Genomic DNA, 22,914 nt, shown 5'->3' with positions numbered 1-22,914 from the left:
ATAAATGTTTTTACTGTAACAGACATTCTAACAAAAAAATCCGGTGGAGGTGTTATGATAGAGATTAAAGATAGCTATGAGACCTGTGATTATTACATGTTCAGTGATAACACCAATACTATAGATGTGCAACTGTGACAATAAAGACAACCCCGGAACATATAACACTTGTTGGAGTGTATAGACCACCAAAGTCAAGTGCAGATGACCTAGAGGAATTCATACATTTCTTACATTAAACACAGGAAGGAAGAATAATATTAGCTGGGAACTTAAATTTAACAGAAACAGACTGGAATAATATTGATTCAACAATGTTAGTAAAGAAATTATTCACAGAGTATATTCAGGAACAACAAATGCTTCAGATTGTAAAAAAAAACCTATCAGGGGACGGAATATACTAGATATTGTTTGTGTTCCCAAAGAAATTACTGTAACTTCAATTCAAGTTTTGCCACCATTGATGTGCAGTGATCATAGGGTTATTAAGGTTAATTTGTTGCTAGATAATTCTGCCAAACTGAAATCTATGTCAATGCACAGAAGGTTAATTACAGATTATAGGGAAGCAAAACAGTTACTATATAAACTAACTGGAGTGAGGTGTTCAGTGGAAAAACTAGAGATGGAATGTGGAAAGTTTTGAAAGAGAAATTGTTTAAAAATGTTTAACATCAGGATCTAGGCATACAACATCAGGGGGGTATATTTCCATAAGAACAAGATACCTGATTAAGGTGAGAGACACAAAATATAAGAAATGGAAGAGAGGTCGAGCTACAACTTTGAAAACTGAAATAAACAAGCTGGACAAACAGATTAAGCATAGTGTTAGACAAGATCAAGAAAAATTTGAAGAAAATTTATTTAAAGCTATTGAGCATAATAGGAAATCTTTTTATAGATACATAAGATGTGGAAGGAGTAAAGATACACAAACTGATAAACTGTGCAGATTCTAAAATTTATTCCCATACACAACAGATTATAGATATATTTACAAAATCTTATGCAAAACAGTTTGGCTCCACAAAAGGGGTGGTAAGTTGTCCTAGTGACATCCAGGTAACCCCAGATACTGGAATCAAATTAGATTATATTGAAAAAGAACTGTGCAAACTGGATCCAAACAAAGTGCAGGGAGGAGACAGAATAAGTAACACTGACCTGAGAACACTTCAGCAAGAACGTATACTACCATTATATCTATTATTCACTAGGTCATATAAATATGGGGAGATTCCTCAAGATTGGAGACATGCACTTATTAAACCTGTCTTTAAGGGAAAGGGGAGTAGGACAAACCCAGAGTCATATAGACCCTTAAGTCTACTTTCATGTTGTGGAAAAATAATGGAGAAGGTAATACTGGATAAATTATTGTCAGAACTGGATAGGTTGGGACTTGAACCCATATATCAGCATGCATATGTTGAAAATAGATCTATTACCACCTGTAACATGATGTTCTATAACAATATAATAACAGCTATGAATGAAAAATTGTACTGTGATGTGATTTATATAGATTTAACTTTAGCATTTGACAGAGTCATACACAAAACACTGATCAATAAATTAGTACAACTAGGTATTGATGTACTGTTGATAAGATGGATAGCTGCATGGCTTACAAATAGGATATGGCAAGTATCACACACCAACTGGACAGGTAACATCCTTAGTTACAGTCCAGGTGTCCTACAGGGCTTGTCCTAGGCCCTTGCTTGTTTAGATTGTATCTTCCAGACCTTACTTTTTCATCTGAGGTATTCTACAGTCTATATGTTGATGACCTGAAATTGGGTAAACTGATTACAAGTGTTACAGATAAGGCATGTCTGCAAAATAATTTGACTAAATTGACCATTTGGGCACAGGAGAATAATATGTTGGTAAATACATCAAAAACTAAGCATATGAGATTTGGGAGACATAAACCGAAAGGTGAATATTTAAAATAACACACAGTGATTGAAACTGTAGACGCATTTAAGGACCTGGGTATATGGGTAGATTCAGCTATGAGTTTTTCTAATTATATCAACCAATTGGCTAATGATAGTTATAGAACTATAGGTTGTATAAAAAGATTTATAAAGTCTAGGAAATCAAACATAATGAAGTCAATTTTTGTTAGTTACATTAGACCCAAACTTGAGTATGGAATAACAATATGGAAACCCTTTAAGAAAACAAGCATGAGTAAACTGGAAAGAGTACAGCAGAATATACCAAGGGCATCCATGGATGTGAAAATCTAAGTTATCATGAAAGACTAAAATATCTGAACTTGTACAGTGTCTCTTATAGATATTTAAGAGGAGATCTTATTCAAATATATGGGGCATTTATGGACAACTACCTCTGGGAATGTTTGGGGTTATCAAAAAGTACTAGAGAATCATCAGATAACCTATGTAGAAGATTCTATAGGAATGAGAAGTGTACTAATTGGTTCTCTGACAGAGTAGCAGATGGAACAGACTACCAAATTACATTAAAGCAAGTACTAGTTTAGATATTTTTAAGAACAGCCTGGACATTTATTATAGGAACAAGTGTTTTGGTATATTGGCAAGCTAGAAGGGCATTAATGCCCATGACTGAAACATTTATATGTATGTATATCAGTATACATCAGCACTTGATAAAATGAAGAAAAGGACATTTGTAATCAAGATACTCCTATGGAACATGAATGCAAGGGAAAATACAAAACAGTCATTGCTTACCTGTGTGTCCTTTGACTTTGCATATTAGCTGACCTGTTTTGACATTCCATATGTAGATCTTGGAGTCATCAGAACACGTTAAAAGAATTTGACAGTCAGGTGACACGGCACAGAAATTGATCTGCAGTGAGAGAAATGAGTAATATTTTGATTTGTTCTTTATGAAGCACTCTAAAGTTTGAACATGCTCCCTCTCTTGCCTTTTTTCCTTTGTAGCCTGCAATATTATCCTGGGATGCTCTCCAGATTCTACACACCTATTTTCAGTCATTACCCTGTAGTTTATTCAGAAAGGCACAGAGTGTGGTTGTATGTCTGATGTTGAAAGTAACAGCAAGTGTTAGCATTTGACCTAAACACATTTTTCTCGCATTGTATGGAAAATACTTTTTTCATTGTTTCCCTTCAAGACTTTTTGAAAGTGGCCCACACTAAGAGTAATGCAATGGCAGATACAATAACATGTTAACCTGATGGCAGCCAGAAATCCTGCTCTCATATCTAATTGTAAACTACGGTACTGCCAGTTCCCACCAGGTGGGAAGACTGAAGTAAAAGCAGTCAGTTATATTTCACTGGAATTATGATGGAGTATCCAGATACTCATAATTCCTCATATATGATTTTTGTACTCTGATAACCATAGCTTGAAATCTTCATTTGTTTCTGGGCACCACATCTCCAAAGATGTGCAAAGAACAGCAGGAAAAACAAAGGAACTGCAAATACAGGGTGTTGGAATCTAGCCACTACGCAAGACATATCAAAGAAGTGAACAATACAGCTAACAACATCCTTGTCCCATGGCTAACATGAAGTAAAATAAAAAAAGTATGACTCAATTATTGGATGAATACAATCTGAATATAACTTAAACAAGATGTCTTTGTCCCTGCTTGTGCAACAATCAAGATTTTAGAAATGGACTTCAACTATATTTCTAACAAATTGAAACTAACACTGTGAGAGAGAGCCTAGAACATCAACAACTGCTAAATTAAAAATTGATCTAATGTACTGAATATTAAAGACAAATATTAAATAAAAGACTCTGAATTGCCATATTACTCATATTACTCCAATGCTTTTGGGACAAAGTCAGGAATTGCTAAAACATTTATCTCTTAAAATTTAATGTTGAAAGTGAAAAGTTTTTCAAATCTCCACTTGTTCCCTCTCAGCCTATACTACACATAGTCTTGTATTAAGCTTTAATAGTAATAACATGGAAATGATAAACAGAACCCAACTTACAAAAAAGTAAAGAAATTTTGTTAAATATCAAAACAGAATTTATTAATAATAAATTATACTAAACATCTTAACAAAATGTATATATGGGACTCTTTAAGAGCATACTTATATGGGAAAATATTGACATTGTGCAGAAATACAATCAAAATATGGGACAAGGAATTATTAGATATTCAAGATGCAATATATCAAATGCAATCCAAAGTTCAAAATGGTGAGAGAGAATTTATAACATTGGCAAACTTTCTTAATATGAAATTTCAAGAAATACTAGTTTACAAGTCAGCAAGCTCGCTGAGAAATTAAAAGCTGTATCCTAATCATTCTCTTCTAAAGGATGAAAAATTGTATAAGAGAAACTAAAACTATTAAAAGGAGAAATCATATCCAAGGAATCAAATGCTTAGAAACTAAGAAGACTAAAACAGAAAATGGAGAAATATTTATTGAATGTAAAAATGATTGTATGCAATTAAATTTAGAAACCATTAAAGAAACTTAAATGATTCAGCATTAATGAATGTATAGGAAAGAGCATACACAAAAAGTTTCATAAATAAGCTTTTGATTATATCATAAAGTAGTTTTCTGTTACAGAAGTTCATCCATCCATCCATCCATCAATCAACAACCCCCTTTTCCCATTTTTGTACAAGGGGTCAGGGTGTCACTTCACTAGTGACAATTATCTACAGCCAAGGTGTACACTGCTGGGTGGCTAGCCCTGTTACAGAAGTCTATAATAAAACTAAAAATCTTAAAATAACAAGGCTGATGGTGCAGATGTTATAATAACTGAGATATAGAAGCTTTTATCTGACAAAGCATTTTTTTCTTTTATGAAATTATCTCATAAATGCAAGAAAAGGATAGCTTACAGCCTTTCTTGGAAGTGTTTTCATATAACACATATTTCAAAAGAGAATGAAGACCCTTATCTGTACTCCTCAGATACACCAATGTCCCTCTTAAATGTTGTTATAACATTTTTGTATATATCCTTACATGCAGATTAAAAAATGCCTCAAATAATGAAGGAAGATCATGTAGGTTTCATAACAAATAGGCAAACTTAGGATAAGTATAGGAAAATACTATCCTTTTATAATGATCACATTTAGCAAAACTGAAGCAGCTTTTATAAGTTCAGATATAGAAAATGCATGCAATTCAGGGAAATATGACCATTTATTTAGAATATTACATCTATATGACCTACCCAAAGAGTTTATAAATTTTGTCAGAATTTCTTGTTTTCTTAATTTCTCCAAGTCTTTTGGAGTTTCCAATACCATGATGGGAATGGACCCCATTCCTAAGTCAAAGTACAATTAGAGTTCATAAAATTAGTATTGTTTCAGTCTTTGATGTCAGCCAGAAGTGCTCTTCACAGCACCCGCAATGTGCCCAGTAATGACTCCTTCTGCAGTTCATATGGGGTTACATGTATTGGCAATATATCTAAGTACGATTGTAGATTCTTTTTTATAAGACCCGTTGCTCCTACTAATATTGGAACTGCCTGGGTATATTTCTTCTACATTGCTCTCATTTCTGTCTGCATATCCTGATATTTTATGACTTTGTGTTTCTCTTATGCAAGACACTATAGTCACTGGATGTGGAGATTACAATGATCAATGCTACTTTGTCTTCTTTTCATGGACCACTATATCTGGTTTTCTAGCATCTATCTTTTGAACTGTTGGTAATGGGTGATCCCCATGAGATGTAGACTTCATCATTTTCTATGATGCTTTGTGACTCATGTTTCCAATGTTTTTCAGCCACTTCAATACCATAATGCTTGCACAATCCCCAGTGCAACAGTCTTGCCACATTATTATGCCTTTCAGTATACAGTCCTTCTGTCACACCCAGCAATGAGGTATGCAACTGTTTCCAATTCTGTTTTACAAAACCTACATTTGTCTGTTTCTCCCATATGTTCAATGGACTTTGTAAACCAATGTGTACGTAGCCCACTATCCGCCAATATTAACCTTTCATCTCTTGGTTTGAATTCTCCTCTACTTAACCATTCTTGCATTTATTCCTGATCAACATGAGGTTTTTCCAGAAGTCTTCTATACTTGCAACTATATTTATGCATTTTCCACATTTCTTGCCTTCTCATTTGGTCCTTCACCTTATATTCTTTCTTTTGTTTTTTATCACATTCAGTTGCTGCCTGACGTTTGTCTACTTCTGGTTTGATTTCCATTCCTGCTTGACATCGATATGCTTCTGCTAGATTAAACAGAGAAGTCATCTCAGATTTATTCTCCTCATATTTCAAAACTTTCACCAAGTTTGGGTCTTGTGAAGTCAGCAGATATGTGTGGAGTCCCACAATTTAGATCTACACATGTAATCAATTTCAAGGAGGCCCATACTTCCTTTGGAATGGGGAATATATAATCCTGGTGTACACTGATTTTTATAAATCATTTGGTGAGCATGAAGTATCCTTCTTGTTTTCATGTCTAATCTATCAAACACGGTTTGGGGCCAATCAGTCACTCCAAAACTGTAAGTTAGGAGAGGAAGAGCAAACTGGTTTATGGCTTTTATTTTTTCCTAGATGCCAATGCTGTTTTCAGGATTAATTTAAGTCTTCTAAACTATGCCTTACTAAGTTTGATTTACATTTGTTCATGTTGTATTATTGATCCTGCAACAATTCCCAAATATTTATACACTCCCTCTTGCTCAAGTTCTTTTATATCACATTCTTGTCCCAAACTGATGTTTTCCTAGTGCTGCAGTTTTCCTGCATTAAAGGGTGCTTTTGCACATTTATCAAGACTAAATGACATTCTTATATTATCTGAAAAAGTTCTGACAACTTGCAGTTGTGCTTTTAGTTCCTCATCTGATAAGCTACACAGTTTTAAATCACCAACAAAGAGAAGATGAGAAGTATTTACACTTTGTTGTTTGCTAGGAACCAAATTATAGCCATGGCTTAAGCTGTTAAGAAGACAGCCTAATGGGTTAAGGGCAAGGCAGAACAGCAGTGGTGACAAACAGTCACACTGGAATATCCCCCTTTGAATTTTTACCCCTGGAATAATAATTTGTCCGTTATCATGGCCTAATTGCAAAGTGGTCTGCCACTGTTTCATGGTCACTGTAATGTAGTCAATCAGTGTAGGGTGTATCTTACACATTTTTAAGCACTCTTTTATCCATGAATGTGGGATACTATCAAATACTTTTTTCTAGTCAATCCATGCCATACTTGCCATACCCCTTTTTACAGTTCTCCACTATGACTTTATTTAACAACAATGATCCTTTATTCAATATGACTTTTTTATTGCCTTTTTGTTCTACTGCCCTAATTGAGTTTTCTTCTAAATGACAATAAACTCTGTTGGCATTAATTCCCATGTATAATTTATACGTCATCAGAAGGCAAGTTATTGGTCTATAATTTTTAGGATAGCTTGCAGATTCACTCTTAAGTAGGAGCATTGTTTTTCCTGTTGTTAACCAGATTGGTGTCTGTTTGGGGTGCGCATATAAATAGTTCTTGCTCATGGCTAAATCTTCGTGCAAAGATATTAATACTTTCAGCCAAAAGTTAGGTACTGCATCTGGGCCTGGGGGGGGGGGGGTTCCAATTAGAGGCTTTTCTTAACTTTGTTTCAATCTCTCTGACTGTTACTTCATCCCATTTCATATCCTGTTCCCTTAAACTTTTTATTCTTTCTTTTACTTTATCTATCCATTTAGCATCTTTGTTATGTTCCACAGGATCTTCATAGATACTTCTACAAAATGTATTTATTTCTTTTTTTTGGTGGTCTTTCAATTCCTTGTACCTTGTTTCCCAATTCTCTATAAAACTTTTTTGTGTCATCAATAAATCGCTTTTATTGTCATTTTCCTTTATATTTATCTGTGCATCTTCTAAGTTTTCCATCTGTGCTGAGATTTTTAGTTTGTTATTTGTGATAGTGCATGATAGATCCTGGCCTGTTCTAGTACTGTGCATTGCTTTTATCATGTCTACCTTTCTTAGTATTTTTGTTCATCTGTTCCCTCTTCTATATTCTTCTGTCACACTTTTTGTCTTAATTGCTTCATAGTTTTCTCTAGTCGATACTTCCATCGGTATTCGATTTCTCCCCTTCCTTTCCCTCACTACCGCGTGTTCTTGTCGTAGAACTTTATCAGTTATTAATTTAGCTGCACACTAATATATCCTGTTTACTTCTGTTATATTGCATGGCTCTCTATGGACAGTCCTAATTACTGTATTAATTTGTTTTATCAAACTTCTGACTTTTTGGGTTTTATTGACCTTCTGGAGTTTATTTCTTTCATTGATTTTAATATATATATCTATCTCTATTAAATCAAGCAACTCTTCTCTTAGCTTGTTTTCTTCTAAATTGAGGACACATTTTTTATTTTCCATTTCCTGCAGGCATTCTACAGAAAGTTCTATAGCACCTTCCTGTGGCACGTTCTCTTCAATTTCATCCTTTTCCATCTGTTGCTCTGTCATATGGGAACTCACTAGCCTATCACTCCTCAACATTGACTGCGTCAGAGTTTCCACATTTTCCTGTTCCTTCTCTTGCTGTCCAGCTTCAAGTGAACATTTATACTGGTTTCCAGGAGAAGGCTCCAAAATATCTTCATATTGCACCTGACCAATTGCTTCCTGTTCCACTGGCTTCCTTTTAATCTGGATATCCATTGCTCTATCCTGTTGTGGTGCTTTCTAAATTGGATTTTCCACACTGTATCCTCCACTTCACAAGTACTCTGTTACCTCAGTTTCTATTTCTTTAACTTCTCCATTACTAATCTCCTTTTCTACTTTTCGTCTTTGTCTTAATTTTTGTATTGTAAAGTTTTCCATATCTGGATTTCTTTGCCTGTATTTCTCTTCCAGCTTCTTTGGTGCTTCTCCTTTGGTATTGGTTAGTTTTGTTTTCTCCTTTGTATAAGTATTAGACCATATTAAATCTCTTTTCTTTTCCCATGTCCGTATTTCTTCTTCAGATGTCTCCCGATCTTCCTGCTTTCTTTCTATATAATAAGCTTATGTTAAATTAGGTCCTTATCTAGCTTTATTGAAGTCGGGACTGGCACAAAACACGGTTGCCCATTATCTCCCTTTTTCTGCTTTAGAAATGAAACCCAATTATGGCAAATTTCATAATTGGAGGCATCAAACTGATAGCAAACTTGATTGCAATAATAAATACATTTGTAATCATATTGGGCATGGTCTTTAATGATAAAAAATACAGAACCATCTTATTAGTAATATTAATGAATTTAAAGTAAACTGGAATTCTGAGAAACTGGAATAGTTGGGTATTATTTTGACAGAAAAATGTCAAGACACAAGAGATATTAACACTGAGTAATTTATTCAGGATACCAGTCTATTAATTAATAATTAGAACAAAATATATATTAAGTTGAAGAAAGATTGCAATCAATTAAAATGGTAATTCTCTTGTAATTTCTATGTATAGTTAAAACTACAGCTCCTTCTACTAATAAGTCACATCTAAAATTAATAAACAAAGATATTTTAAAAGATTCTCTGGCACCTAATTAAACACAAATTAATGTATTTCCCAATTCTAATATTGTACTTAAAGCAATAACACCAACCAAGTTTATAAATACATATATATATATATATATATATATATATATATATATATATATATATAGGCATAAATACACATATGCCTTTTTTTACACCAGTTAGATATCCAACATGTTTGCATTTCTTTCCCAAATCTCCAACTTCTAAGACTGTACTTAAAGCAGATTGGAACCATATAATGTTTGGATGTTCCAGTGATAAAATTATATTGGGGAAGTGTAAATGTCTCTATGCAACATTGTATACAGACATTTTCAGACATAATTTGTATTGTTTAATTCTCCTGTACCTTAATGTTTAAAACCAGCTCAAACCCATGTCTGTTTTTCATTCTAGTTGTAACTAGGAAAGTTGTTACTAGGAAATGGAAACAAAATAAAAAAACTTAATGTACAGAATTTCTTCAACTTGTACTCTCAGTAATAAAAAAAACTGCAATTAAAAAGACAAGAACTAATAAAATAACAGCATCTACTTACCAATGAGTGAGAGTCATGCTGTTGGAAAAATATGACTGCAGAGGCATCTGTATCTCTCCAGAAAATTAGAAACTATGATTGTCGGGTCTCATATATTTTGTTCAAGTTTGATCTTGCCATAATACAATTTTTCCCTATCATTTTTCAGATATCTAACATACAATATATATAGTGTATATAGCTTTAGTTATTTTAATTATTCTTCACTTTAAAATGGTTGTATTATTTTAAGGTATTATAATTCATTTTTGAAATGTAATGTTTTATATCTTGGTGGAAAAAAATATTTTTTGTGCAATGAAGTTATATATGTTAACCTGTAAATAAAGTAAATAAAACAACATTAACATGTCACCTCAGTAATCAAAATAGGTATCATGCAAAAGTCCACACATACTGATGACTTATCACATTATTACCGGTAAACTCCTATACATACAAAATGATCAAATCTTTAAAATTTGGGCTAATATCCAGGCAAACTTCAGCCAGTTGAGAACTCCAAATGACAAGAAAACAAAAGCTTTTCTCCATCATTTTGATATAAAACATGAGTACTAGCACTACTTCAATATTTTTTGGAAACTGAAAAAAAATACTTCTTAAACTATAGCTACATAAATCTTCTACCATTATGCAGCACAAACAGCAGGCTTACCTCACAGCATATCACCGACATTGAAAAGTATATTTTACATCATTGCATTATTTTCTGAAGTGCTCATCAGACTGTGCAAATGCTATGCAGATCAAAGCTTGGAGATGCAACAGCAGATATTGGTAATCAAATTAGATGAATTTATTACAGAACAGATGCTAAAGAAAAGCAGCTCAATGATAAAAACTAAACTATCATGAGTGCAAGAAGTGATAGCTAATCAATATAGCCCACTGATTTACCTAAACAAGCATACCATAGGTTAAGGCTTATGTTTGGCACATGCCAGGCCCAGCCCAAAATAAGCTGTTATTGTCTAATCATGTTATCTAGTCTGACTCTTCATGACCGCAAAGATTTTTTAATACCATGCCTGTCTGCCAGCAGCTGTTGCTTCAAGACTTTGCAGATTTATATTCCTTAGTAATGCTGCCTTTCCATCTTAGCCTCTGCCTTTACTTCTTCTTTTGTCTTTGATCTTTCCTAGAATCAGTGTCTTCTCTAGTGAGTCTTTGCATCTTTTTGTTTTTACTAATAGGGGTTGAATTACAAAAAAAAAAAAAGGAACCAGGGTAGTGTTGTGGTGGGTCTCCACAATCCTGCAACACTAAGCAGAGAATCTAGTTTTATAGTTTACCCCAGTGTTCATTCCTGTGGGCAAAGTCACCTAGGGGAATTTAGATGCTACACCAAAATTTGAGCAAAAAACAAACAGTCCTGGATAAAAAGCCTCCTCAGAAGTGATACTTATAGGAACAAAACAAAAACAGATGAGGCTCACCACGGCTGATAAAAACCACTTTATTCACTGCAGTATAGTTAGCGCTTTCACGTTTTAACAACGCTTCAATTCGTTTTTAACTATACTAGTATTTTATTACATCAGCCCTTTATCACATTAGTTTTCCTACCACCTTGTGCAATATATGCATTTTATAATGATTTTATAGTATTTATAATATTTATAATACTTGTTTTATATATACATAATATGGTCATTAGGCTTTTTTCAAATGGCAAACAATACTGTTTTTATTTATTTGTCTGAGTAACTTGATTAATTATAGTGCATTGTGATTTGTTGGTTCTTAACAATGATGACAAGTGTAATTGTTTAGCAGCCTTGATTGGTTGATCTAAATTTGAAATTTTATTTATAAACTGCTGCTTTTGAATGAATTGTTTTGAAGTCTGAAGAAGCGTTGTTAAAACGTGAAAGCGCTAACTATACTGCAGTGAATAAAGTGTTTTTTATCGGCCGTGGTGAGCCTCATCTGTTTTTGTTTTGTTCCTATAAGTATCAGTTCTGAGGAGGCTTTTTATCCAGGACTGTTTGTTTTTTGCTCAGATTTATTTAGTTTCTCACAGTCTCTGGAACATGGCTGAACCATTGGAATATGTTTCTAATATAAACAGTACACTTAAGGGAGTTATTGTGATGTCAGCGAATCCACTTTTGAAATTTAGTTCTCAGGAATTAACAGGAAATGATGATAATGCTATGGACATTAATAGAAACATTGAAGTTATGCAATTAACATGAAGGATAGAAAATAACTTACAGAAGTTGAGAATAAATCAATGGCAATGACAACACATGGAGGCATGTTTGAAATTTAAGGTAATACCAAGAGGTTTACAAGTGCTCAAAATGCCGACTTTTGGGACCACTTACCCTGACCTTTTAACAAAATGGCAGAAGTTGAATTTGGATACCAGCTATGGATATATAAGCCTGTTGATAGAACAATATGCATCAACAGAGGCTAAACTGAATCAAGAGATAATATCAATGGAAATTGATTTAACCATATGAGCATAGATGAGAGAAACACTTTTATGGCTGATGTCACGCTCTGACTATCCATTCTAGACAACAAACAGTTGCTAGAAAAGAAAAAGAAGCTAGAACGTGATTTTAAAGATTTTCGAAATGGCCATGTCTTTTCTTGGCCGAAAGAAAATGGTCCAAGAGGTACAAATCGTTTTACTAATGCTCATGACAATATTAATGTCCGTGATAATACAAATAACATTGTTAGAACTGAGATTGCAGTAACCTCTGTTGAAGTTGCCACGCCCACCACAGCGACATCATCACGCATTGAATTATCTACAGGCCCAGCGTCTAGCAGTGCTGTTACTTCAGGAGGTGAAAGTTTACGTGATATGGGTGAAAGCTCTTCTATAACTTCTAATGTTTCCAGAATTGGAGATACAAAGGGTACACGCAGTAAGAAACCCGTTTGGGATACAGGTAGCAACCTGCTACCATCTGGATTATCTCAAGAGCAGCGAGCTTCTGTAACACCTGTATCTTTCCCTTTACCGATCCGACAAATGGACAGATCCAGTTGGTCGCCCCAAGGGAATATGAGGAAGAGAAAAACATCGGAAGACAGGTACGAATTCCAACGGAAAATATTGAGACCCATTCAACAGAACTAGTAGGTAACATTTCTAATTATATTTTAACTGATAGTGAAAGGTCCCTACTGAATCGAGGGCTTTCGTTTATACCTTCTAAATCTGTAGATATCACTGATATTTTAGTGGATATCAAGAAATTTATTAGGAATGTGAACTTAAAGATTTTATTTGGTAACAATACAGGTGAAGCCAGTAATACTATCAGAAAACCATCTAGCTTCATACCTCCATGCATCCTTTACTTGAAGCTTTCGAAAAGGCATGCGAACGTGACTTGTTTGAAATGTATAAATCTAAAGTCAAATCTGAATTCTTTAATTTAACATTTGATGAGTTTTTATCAATTAAAAAGTTACATGATAATAATAATATAGTAATTCGACAAGCCGATAAAGGAAGTGCTGTTGTTATTTTAGACCATGATATGTATTTTTATACTATGAATACTATGCTTGATGACAGTGGCACATACTCAGTGCTGAGTAATATGATGCTTGATAAGTTGATTAAGAATGTACATCATGAATTATATGATAAGTTGCTTTGTGGGTTAGTGGATGGTGACTTATATAAATATCTATTAGTTGAATATCCTTTAATTCCAACAATCAGGGGCCTTCCTAAGATACATAAAAGTCTGGACAATCCACCTTTGAGACCGATAGTCTCAGGTGGAGGGTGGCTCATGGAACCAGCTTCGATCTTTATTGAAAAACACCTCAGACCACTAGTCGATGATTCCATTGTTATATTAAAAGACACTCAACAATTTCTAGAAAGTTGTGGTGAATACCTTTCTACTCATGTTACATCTAATGATGAGATATTAGTCACTTTAGGTGTTATATCTTTATTTACAACTATTCCACATGATTCTGGTATGGAATATACTAGACTATATTTAATTGAAAAAGGGATGTCAAGAGATTTGGTTATTAAGATCTTAACTCTACTTGATTTAGTGTTGAACAATAATGTATTCACATATAATAATATCTATTATCTACAAAAAAAAGGGGTTGCAATGGGCACCCCCAATTCTTACGCCAATCTGGTATTGGCGTATTGGGAACAGACATATGTGACAACTAACACTCTATATAACAATAATATCAAATTCTACAAACGTTTTGTAGATGATGTGTTTTTTGTATGGGATGGCACAGTTGATGAATTGACTGAATTTATTGAGTATATAAATGGTACGACGAATTTCCTAAGGTTTGAGTACAAATATTCATCAAACATGATTGATTTTCTCGATGTTCAAATTGTTAAAAAAGATGATATGATGCATTCAGAGATATATAGGAAATATTGCTGGTGAAATAATATTCTACATCGTACCAGCATGCATCCTCGACACATCTATGGAAATATTGTAGATAATCAGACTTTAAGAATATCTCGTCTTACAACAGATGATGAGACTTTCTTTTTGAAACAGGGGATGCTAGTTGAAATTTTTTTAGCAAGGGGGTACAACATGAAAGAGGCAGAAAATGTCTATAAACATTATTTTTTAACTATACTAGTATTTTATTACATCAGCCCTTTATCACATTAGTTTTCCTACCACCTTGTGCAATATATGCATTTTATAATGATTTTATAGTATTTATAATATTTATAATACTTATTTTATATATACATAATATGGTCATTAGGCTTTTTTCAAATGGCAAACAATACTGTTTTTATTTATTTGTCTGAGTAACTTGATTAATTATAGTGCATTGTGATTTGTTGGTTCTTAACAATGATGGCAAGTGTAATTGTTTAGCAGCCTTGATTGGTTGATCTGAGTTCGAAATTTTATTTATAAACTGCTGCTTTTGAATGAATTGTTTTGGAGTCTGAAGAAGCGTTGTAAAAACGTGAAAGCGCTAACTATACTGCAGTGAATAAAGTGTTTTTTATCGGCCGTGGTGAGCCTCATCTGTTTTTGTTTTGCTACACCAGAATTGTTTGTTGGTAGAAAGAACACCATGCCAAGTAGATGTAATGAGACTGAGGACAGTGTTATGTTATCTCATTACCTGTTTCTGACATAAGCTGTCAAATCCTCTGCATAGCCACAAAGGTCCCCTGAAATAAGCTGTTCCTGTATATGCCAGCTGAATGTCAGCCATAATACTGCATGCATGATAGATAAATGCTGCCATATATGCAGTTGTAGACTTTTAACTGCATTGAAAGCATGCTGGGGGAATGTACAACAATTGTACAGTCTATGTTTTATGAAAAAATAGATTATAATTTGTCTTCTGTGCATGAAGGGACAATTCACAAAAAATACTCTGTTATACATGCACACAGTCCTTACCCAGGCCAGACATCATATTTGCCCCAAAATAGCTCCTTCTGTGTGTTGGTACATGTGTTCTAGGGTTATGGGATTTCCACAATGAGTGCCTGCAATACCACTTCCAGCATACAGGTAGAGATAGCTACATCACCAAGGCCTATTCACTTGATTGGGCAATGTCATTACTTCAAAAGTTTAACATGGCATTCGATGTCAGTATAAAATTTCAAACTATTAAAGTGAACATGGCTGTCAGCTATTTTGGAATCACTCATAGGGCTTCATGATTCCTCATTAGCCTACACATCTATTAGAATCACAGAGCCATGTTACAAAATTGGGCACCAAGTAGCTATTTGCGATGGCATGCTATACCAAGTGTAAATTGTTTTAGATATGGCCCTCCATCCACAAGTTCTTTTTCCCATTTCTGTACATGGGGTCAGGGTGTCATTTCAACAGTGACAGTTATCTAGGGTCACGGTTTGCACCACTGTGTAGTTAGCCCTGCCACGGTATTTCTTCTACACCACACACGTGTGTGCGCGCACATGCCAGACACACACACACACACACACACACACACACACACACACACACACACACACACACACACACACACACACACACACACACCTATGGCCAATTTAGAGTATTAGGTCCACCTACTGCATGTCTTTAGAATGTGGGAAGAAACCAGAGCACCTGGAGGAAACTCATGCAAACAAGGGGAGGAGAAGCATACTCGACATAGAGGGCACTCCAGCCGAGAACTGAACCAGAGAACCTCTAGCTGTACGTAATGTGTGTGTGTGTGTGTGTGTGTGTGTGTGTGTGTGTGTGTGTGTGTGTGTGTGTGTGTGTGTGTGTGTGTGTGCGTGCGCGTGCATTTACAGAAACCATAATCTACCGCCCAAAATAGATTCAATCCTATTTAAGTAAGTTCATGAAATGAGTTTGCAAAATCAAACAAGTTAATATATTATCCGTTACTAGCGTATATTGTTATGACAAAGTAGGCAAACAGAAGTGTTTTATATGCATCTAAATCAAATATTATGTTTTAGAAAAGACAGAATGCTTACAGAAGTTTAGTGTTTTTGCATTCCTTTCTTTATTATTTATATATATAATATACACAAATAAATGTGCTTCAAATGCTCATTAGTATGTATTTATGATTTTAGTAGCATTGGAAATGAACTGGCATTTATAGTCTTCTGTGAGTAAATCCATTTTCTCTCCCAGGCATTCAAGAAAAATAATTTAAAAAGAGCAATAAGTAAGTTTCTCTTCAAATTTTCTCTGACTGTTTCAGCCAACATGAAGTTTATATTCAGAATGAAGTGATAAATTTAAGCAAACACCTTTAGATTACTGAAGCCATCAAAGTGCTGTAACTACATGCTGACTACTTTTAAAACTAGCCCCAAAGGTTTGCATTTTTTCTATCTTCCATTTGGGTGTCCTTTGTTCATGTCATAGTGTGAGTTCTAAGAAAGTGACTGTGAGCCCAACTCCTAATTACTTTTATTTTATGCAATATGCTAATGCCAGGTCTTACTTTGCAGATTCAATTTTCTGTTCACCCCTGAGTTAGTAATAATTTCCATGAGCTACATAATGTAAGGGAATGTGTCTCATGGACCTTACAAAGACTAGAAATCAAGGGATGTTTACAGTAGATGGCGGTTATCAAACGTTGGCTTGCCTTTTATGTTAAATTGAAGGAGCTGTGGAAGGTGGGTGCACGCTTTCATGCCTTACCTTAAATATAGTATTACTTTTAATAATGATGTTATCAAACAACAGCTCATCCTTGACAAGAATTTTGTAAGGACTGACACTAAATGGTTTGTCAGCCAGTTGTGTAAGGTTTCCTAATAGTGAAGCCTCATTTATAATTAACATTATACAATAATAAAAATGTAAATCCAATAGGTTGATAGCTCCAGTAGGAAGGAAAGAATGTAGAGCTACATATGTCTTGCTTTCCAGGCTTTTCCTGGGTTAGAAGTCTTAAAATGCAATGGACAATAAGATATAAAAGGCAGGGAGACAAATTCTTAAAGTATTGTGAGATAAAATGCAGACCCAATATAGTGAGTTTTGCGAAAGCTGAATAGCATAGAAATAACACAGAAAAGGAGAAATAACTAAGTCATGCTTCAGTTACATGTTGCAGTATTAAGGCCATTTTATAGGGAGGACAATGCACACTGGGATGAGGGAAAGTTGTGCTTAGGATGTAGCTGTCTTTTATACATCAGAGGAGAATTTGATACATGTGATGTCTAAGTGGGGATGTAACTTTCCTTTACATGAAAGGAGGAGAAAGGCAACAGTAAAAAATATAGATCCAAGTGGTTGACCTGAAGTAAATAATTACTGAGTAATAAGATATGAGCAAGGTAAAGGAAACACATATTAGAAATAGCTAATACATTTATGTGACTGGTTAAATACAGTGATAGACCACACAAGACTGAAGACATGGCTAATAATGCATCTTAAAGTTCCACAGTGGACATGGCCAATAATGCATTGTACAGTCCCACAGTGGGCATGGCCAGTAATGCATATTACAGTCCCACAGTGGACATGGACAGTAATGCATTGTACAGTCCCACAGTGGACATGGCCAGTAATGCATATTGCAGTCCCACAGTGGACATGGCCAGTAATGCATTGCACAGTCCCACAGTGGACATGGCCAATAATGCATATTACAGTCCTACAGTGGACATGGCCAGTAATGCATTGTGCAGTCCCACAGTGGACATGGCCAGTAATGCATTGTACAGTCCCACAGTGGACATGGCCAATAATGCATATTACAGTCCCACAGTGGACATGGCCAAAAAGTCCCACAGTGGACATGGCCAGTAATGCATATTGCAGTCCCACAGTGGACATGGTCAGTAATGCATTGCACAGTCCCACAGTGGACATGGCCAATAATGCATATTACAGTCCCACAGTGGACATGGCCAATAATGCATTGTACAGCCCCACAGTGGACATGGCCAGTAATGCATTGTACAGTCCCACAGTGGACATGGCCAGTAATGCATTGTACAGTCCCACAGTGGACATGGCCAATAATGCATATTACAACCCCACAGTGGACATGGCCAATAATGCATTGCACAGTCCCACAGTGGACATGGCCAGTAATGCATTACACAGTTCCTCAGTGGACATGGCTAATAATGCATATTACAGTCTCACAGTGGACATGGCCAGTAATGCATTGCACAGTTCCACAGTGCACATGGCCAATAGTGCATATTATAGTCTCACAGTGAACCTGGCAAATAATGCATTGTACAGTTCCACGGTGGACATGGCCAGTAATGCATTGCACAGTCCCACAGTGGACATGGCCAGTAATGCATTGCACAGTCCCACAGTGGAAATGGCCAATAATGCATTGCACAGTCCCACAGTGGACATGACCAGTAATGCATATTACAGTCTCACAGTGGACATGGCCAATAATATATTGTACAGTCCCACAGTGGACATGACCAGTAATGCATCTTACAGTCCCACAGTGGACATGGCCAATAATGCATTGTACAGTCCTACAGTGGACATGGCCAGTAATGCATTGTACAGTCTCACAGTGGACATGGCCAGTAATGCATTGTACAGTCCCACAGTGGATATGGCCAGTAATGCATCGTATAGTCCCACAGTGGGCATGGCCAATAATGCATATTACTGGCCCACAGTGGACATGGCCAGTAATCCATCATACAGTCCCACAGTGAACATAGCCAGTAATTAATTGTACATTCCCAGACAAGGTAACTTTATGCAAATCAGATAATCTTGGAAAAAGCACTAGACTTGGTCTTCTACACGTTACTATGCCTGGCATACAAGACATACTAGGTTCCAGCTCTAATGGACCTTTTGCACAGCTACAAAGTGAACAGTATCAGAACCACTAGATCTGAGGATTTAAATTTTGCTTGTGACATGACTAGGACATGTTAGTGAGACAGATATTTCTTTCAGAGGATCCCCATGTTCTGCTTCACATAGATGGGCAGCCTGTTCTTGAGTCCATCCCTAATCCTATTTAAGTATAACTTTGACCAATGGATGGGAAATTGGATTTTACCGTAGGTCTAACCCATATGTCTCTGATAGACAGAGGTAGACAGTAACTATGTCCAAACTAACATATCCCCTATAACCTTTAGAAACTTCCTAACTTATCTCCTTCTAATAAACGCCCATGATACATAGAGACACAACTGGGTTGGGTTGCAAGGCTAAGCTTATAAGGGCCCTGGTGGTTGTTAACCTAGTATATACTTATAAACCTCTAAAAAGGCTAATAGTAACTATATGTATAATCCACTGTGAAGTAACAGTGGTTACTACTATAACACTGCAGGGTTTCATTTGGAAAAATACATCTTTATTGCCTGTATAACTGATAACTAAACAAAATAAAGTATAATGTAGTTATTCATTTACAGGTCCTCATGAATGCTTTTAACAGGATCAATGCACAGAAGGCACAGACCGGATATTAAGGCACTTAGTAGGGCTGGAGAAATAGTCACACATGTCAACTTAAACTTAGTGTATAAAGGAAGGTAGCAGAATGCACCTGGATAACAAGAAACCAAAAGGAGATTATATACTATGATGTACACCAGGATGGTGACGGTTATTGCAATAAAAATGGAAAGGTATATCAGTATTACTATGATATGATCTCACGCTGTGCTCTCAGTGGGAGGATGTAAAAAGAACCAAACTGTTAGGATAGTGCAATATATAAGGAAAAGAATCAATAGTAAACAACATAAGGAATAATGAAGTAAACAACATAAGGAATAATGAAGTAAATAACATAAGGAATGAATGAAGTAAACAACATAAGGAATAATGAAGTAAACAACATAAGGAATGAATGAAGTAAACAACATAAGGAATAATGAAGTAAACAACATAAGGAATGAATGAAGTAAACAACATAAGGAATAATGAAGTAAACAACATAAGGAATAATGAAGTAAACAACATAAGGAATGAATTAAGTAAACAACATAAGGAATAATGAAGTAAACAACATAAGGAATAATGAAGTAAACAACATAAGGAATGAATGAAGTAAACAACATAAGGAATGAATGAAGTAAACAACATAAGGAATAATGAAGTAAACAACATAAGGAATGAATGAAGTAAACAACATAAGGAATGAATGAAGTAAACAACATAAGGAATAATGAGTGAGACCTTGTCTGACTTACTGAAAGGCCTTCATCTGAGCAGAGTCATTGACCAAATGGAGTCTGTTCAGAAGACAGCAAGGAAAATGATGCCGAGTCTTGCACCCAAAAGACAAAAGGGATGAAGATTGCACCCTCCAGGAGACAGATGTGCAGGGAATCTGATAAGACATTTGAGTACCTTAATGGAAAGAGGTTAGCACCTGTCAGACCAAGATGCACAGAAGTAGATGGCATATTTTTGGAGATGGGGAGAACATGACTTCTGTATGATGAGGATGTGTTTTTAACAGAGTGGGTTGTAGCTGCAAAAACAGTGATGGGATAGAAGAGTACATGGGACACACATAAAAATTCTACTGTGGTATAGGAAGAAATATATTATTGATTAAAAAGAAATTGCATTTTATCTATTATGCAGTATAATTAGAGAGGCTAGCTAGGCATAGGGGTCCTTACATGCCACATTTCTGTTACTTCTGCTCAGGTTTTACTTGCCACAAGTCATATCATTCTTAAGAGACTGAGAGTCCTAAACTTTACAAGTGTCTCAAACTTGAACAACATGTCCTGATGACAGTTCATATACAGAAGAATCTAAGAAATCTTAGCTACTGTCTAGCTGGTCTTTACAAGCCTCCTGCATAACTAGTGCAAAACACAAAGCTTACTAGAAGAAATGCCAAAAACCTGCTCCACTGCGGGACTGCATTTAACCAGTAAGCAGCAGCTGGTTAAGGAATCATTGAAATGTAACTTGAAATGCTACCATTTGTTAACATACATTTAGCAAGCCTTTCATATATAAGAATGGAAAGCTGATGATTCTCTTTCATAGAAATGTCATCGATACCTTAGTAACGTCAGACAATGGCTTAATGGCATGTATCCTCTTTTTTGACATAATGAAAGCTACTGTTTTGAAAAATAAAAACAGGACAAGTTAAGCTGAATGAGTTACACCCATCACCCTTTAAAGTGTTTCAGAAGTTACCTATCTTATCACTGTCTCGATAAGCTTAGATTTCAATAGTGGGATGTGGCAGTCAAGGATAATAATCCTAAGCTCCTTCTTGTTTTCAGCGTTTGTGTTAAGACATAAAGAGACATTACAAAAGCAGTGCATCTTGCTACCTCCCTCAATAGCACACCGTTCTGCACAGTTAATGCCTCCTGTGTGACTTTACATAGCAATATTTGTAATTATGAGGTCACGGTGTGTTTATACAGACTGAATTATGTGCACAGCAGACTGTTCATTGAACAGTGAGGAGAAAAGTATTTTATCAGTTTAGAAATTCTTGAATATTAACAGTTTGTAAACCAACCCAATTTTAAATGAAAGGAAATTAATTTCTGCTCACCTCCCGCTTGTGTCCACTAAAGTATTTTATGTCCATTTTGTCAAGACATATTGCAGTGTGTCACCACATCTTCCAATGGCATTTTCTAGCTACCAGAAAAATGAACACCTTTTAGCAGGGCTATCAGCTACCCTAAACAATGGTTTATTGTGTTTCAGTTTTAGTGCAGCATAACAAAGGCAGTCTAAAACATTAAACAAACTAGTTTTCAGAGATAGGTTATAGCTTCTTGTATCTTTTGCATACCAAGCTATAGTACTCTTGCTGTCTCCATAGTAACAATAGCAATAAGCATGTTAAGGAGAGATAATGATAGATTACCTTGTCTTCCCCGCCTACATTATCTCTGTTGCTATGTTAGAACTCAGTGAAACTTAACATGGCCAGGTTAAAATATGTACGCTGTTAGAGCAGAGCTGTGAAGCTATACCTTTAATTAGGCATTAAAATGGCAGTATTTTAATAAGTGGCACTTGGTTCAGCCTGTTGACACAGCAGTGCAAACAATACAGCTTATCTGAAGTGTAGCATTTATTTTGTAGGCTGAACTCACCATGTACATATCATTTCTCTTATTAAAATCTGAGTAGCATGCTGATTCTGCTAGTGTTCTTTTGTTTATTCCATTCCATTGCAAAATAAGTGCCCTGTCATACCATCCCACAGAAGTGCTTTAAGACTTATTGCAAGCCATTTCCCTACATGAGAGTCACATTAGCTAAAATAAATTTTCTGCTGTTTAATTGCAATTCCTGAATGTCTGAGGTGGATCCTCATAAAT

General features: G+C 35.3%; 1 protein-coding gene across 1 annotated transcript in view; it reads right to left on the bottom strand.

Moving 5' to 3' along the window:
* The window catches only part of WDR38 (WD repeat domain 38), a 171,945-nt gene extending 149,698 nt beyond the window's left edge, over positions 1-22,247 (bottom strand). Inside the window, exons 1-2 of the mRNA XM_044058131.1 lie at positions 22,134-22,247; positions 2,739-2,859 (exon numbers count right to left, since the gene is read on the bottom strand). Coding sequence (XP_043914066.1) covers positions 2,739-2,859; positions 22,134-22,169 — 157 coding nt within the window. The 5' untranslated portion in view covers positions 22,170-22,247. The remainder of the gene's footprint in view (positions 1-2,738; positions 2,860-22,133) is intronic.
* Positions 22,248-22,914: the final 667 nt, after the last annotated feature.

The sequence above is a fragment of the Protopterus annectens genome, chromosome 16.part0, assembly GCF_019279795.1.
Source record: "Protopterus annectens isolate FY-2018-M chromosome 16.part0, PAN1.0, whole genome shotgun sequence".
Lineage (NCBI taxonomy): Eukaryota > Metazoa > Chordata > Ceratodontiformes > Protopteridae > Protopterus > Protopterus annectens.
Note: the sequence above shows the minus strand (reverse complement) of the source record. Positions and strands in the feature narration are given on the sequence as shown.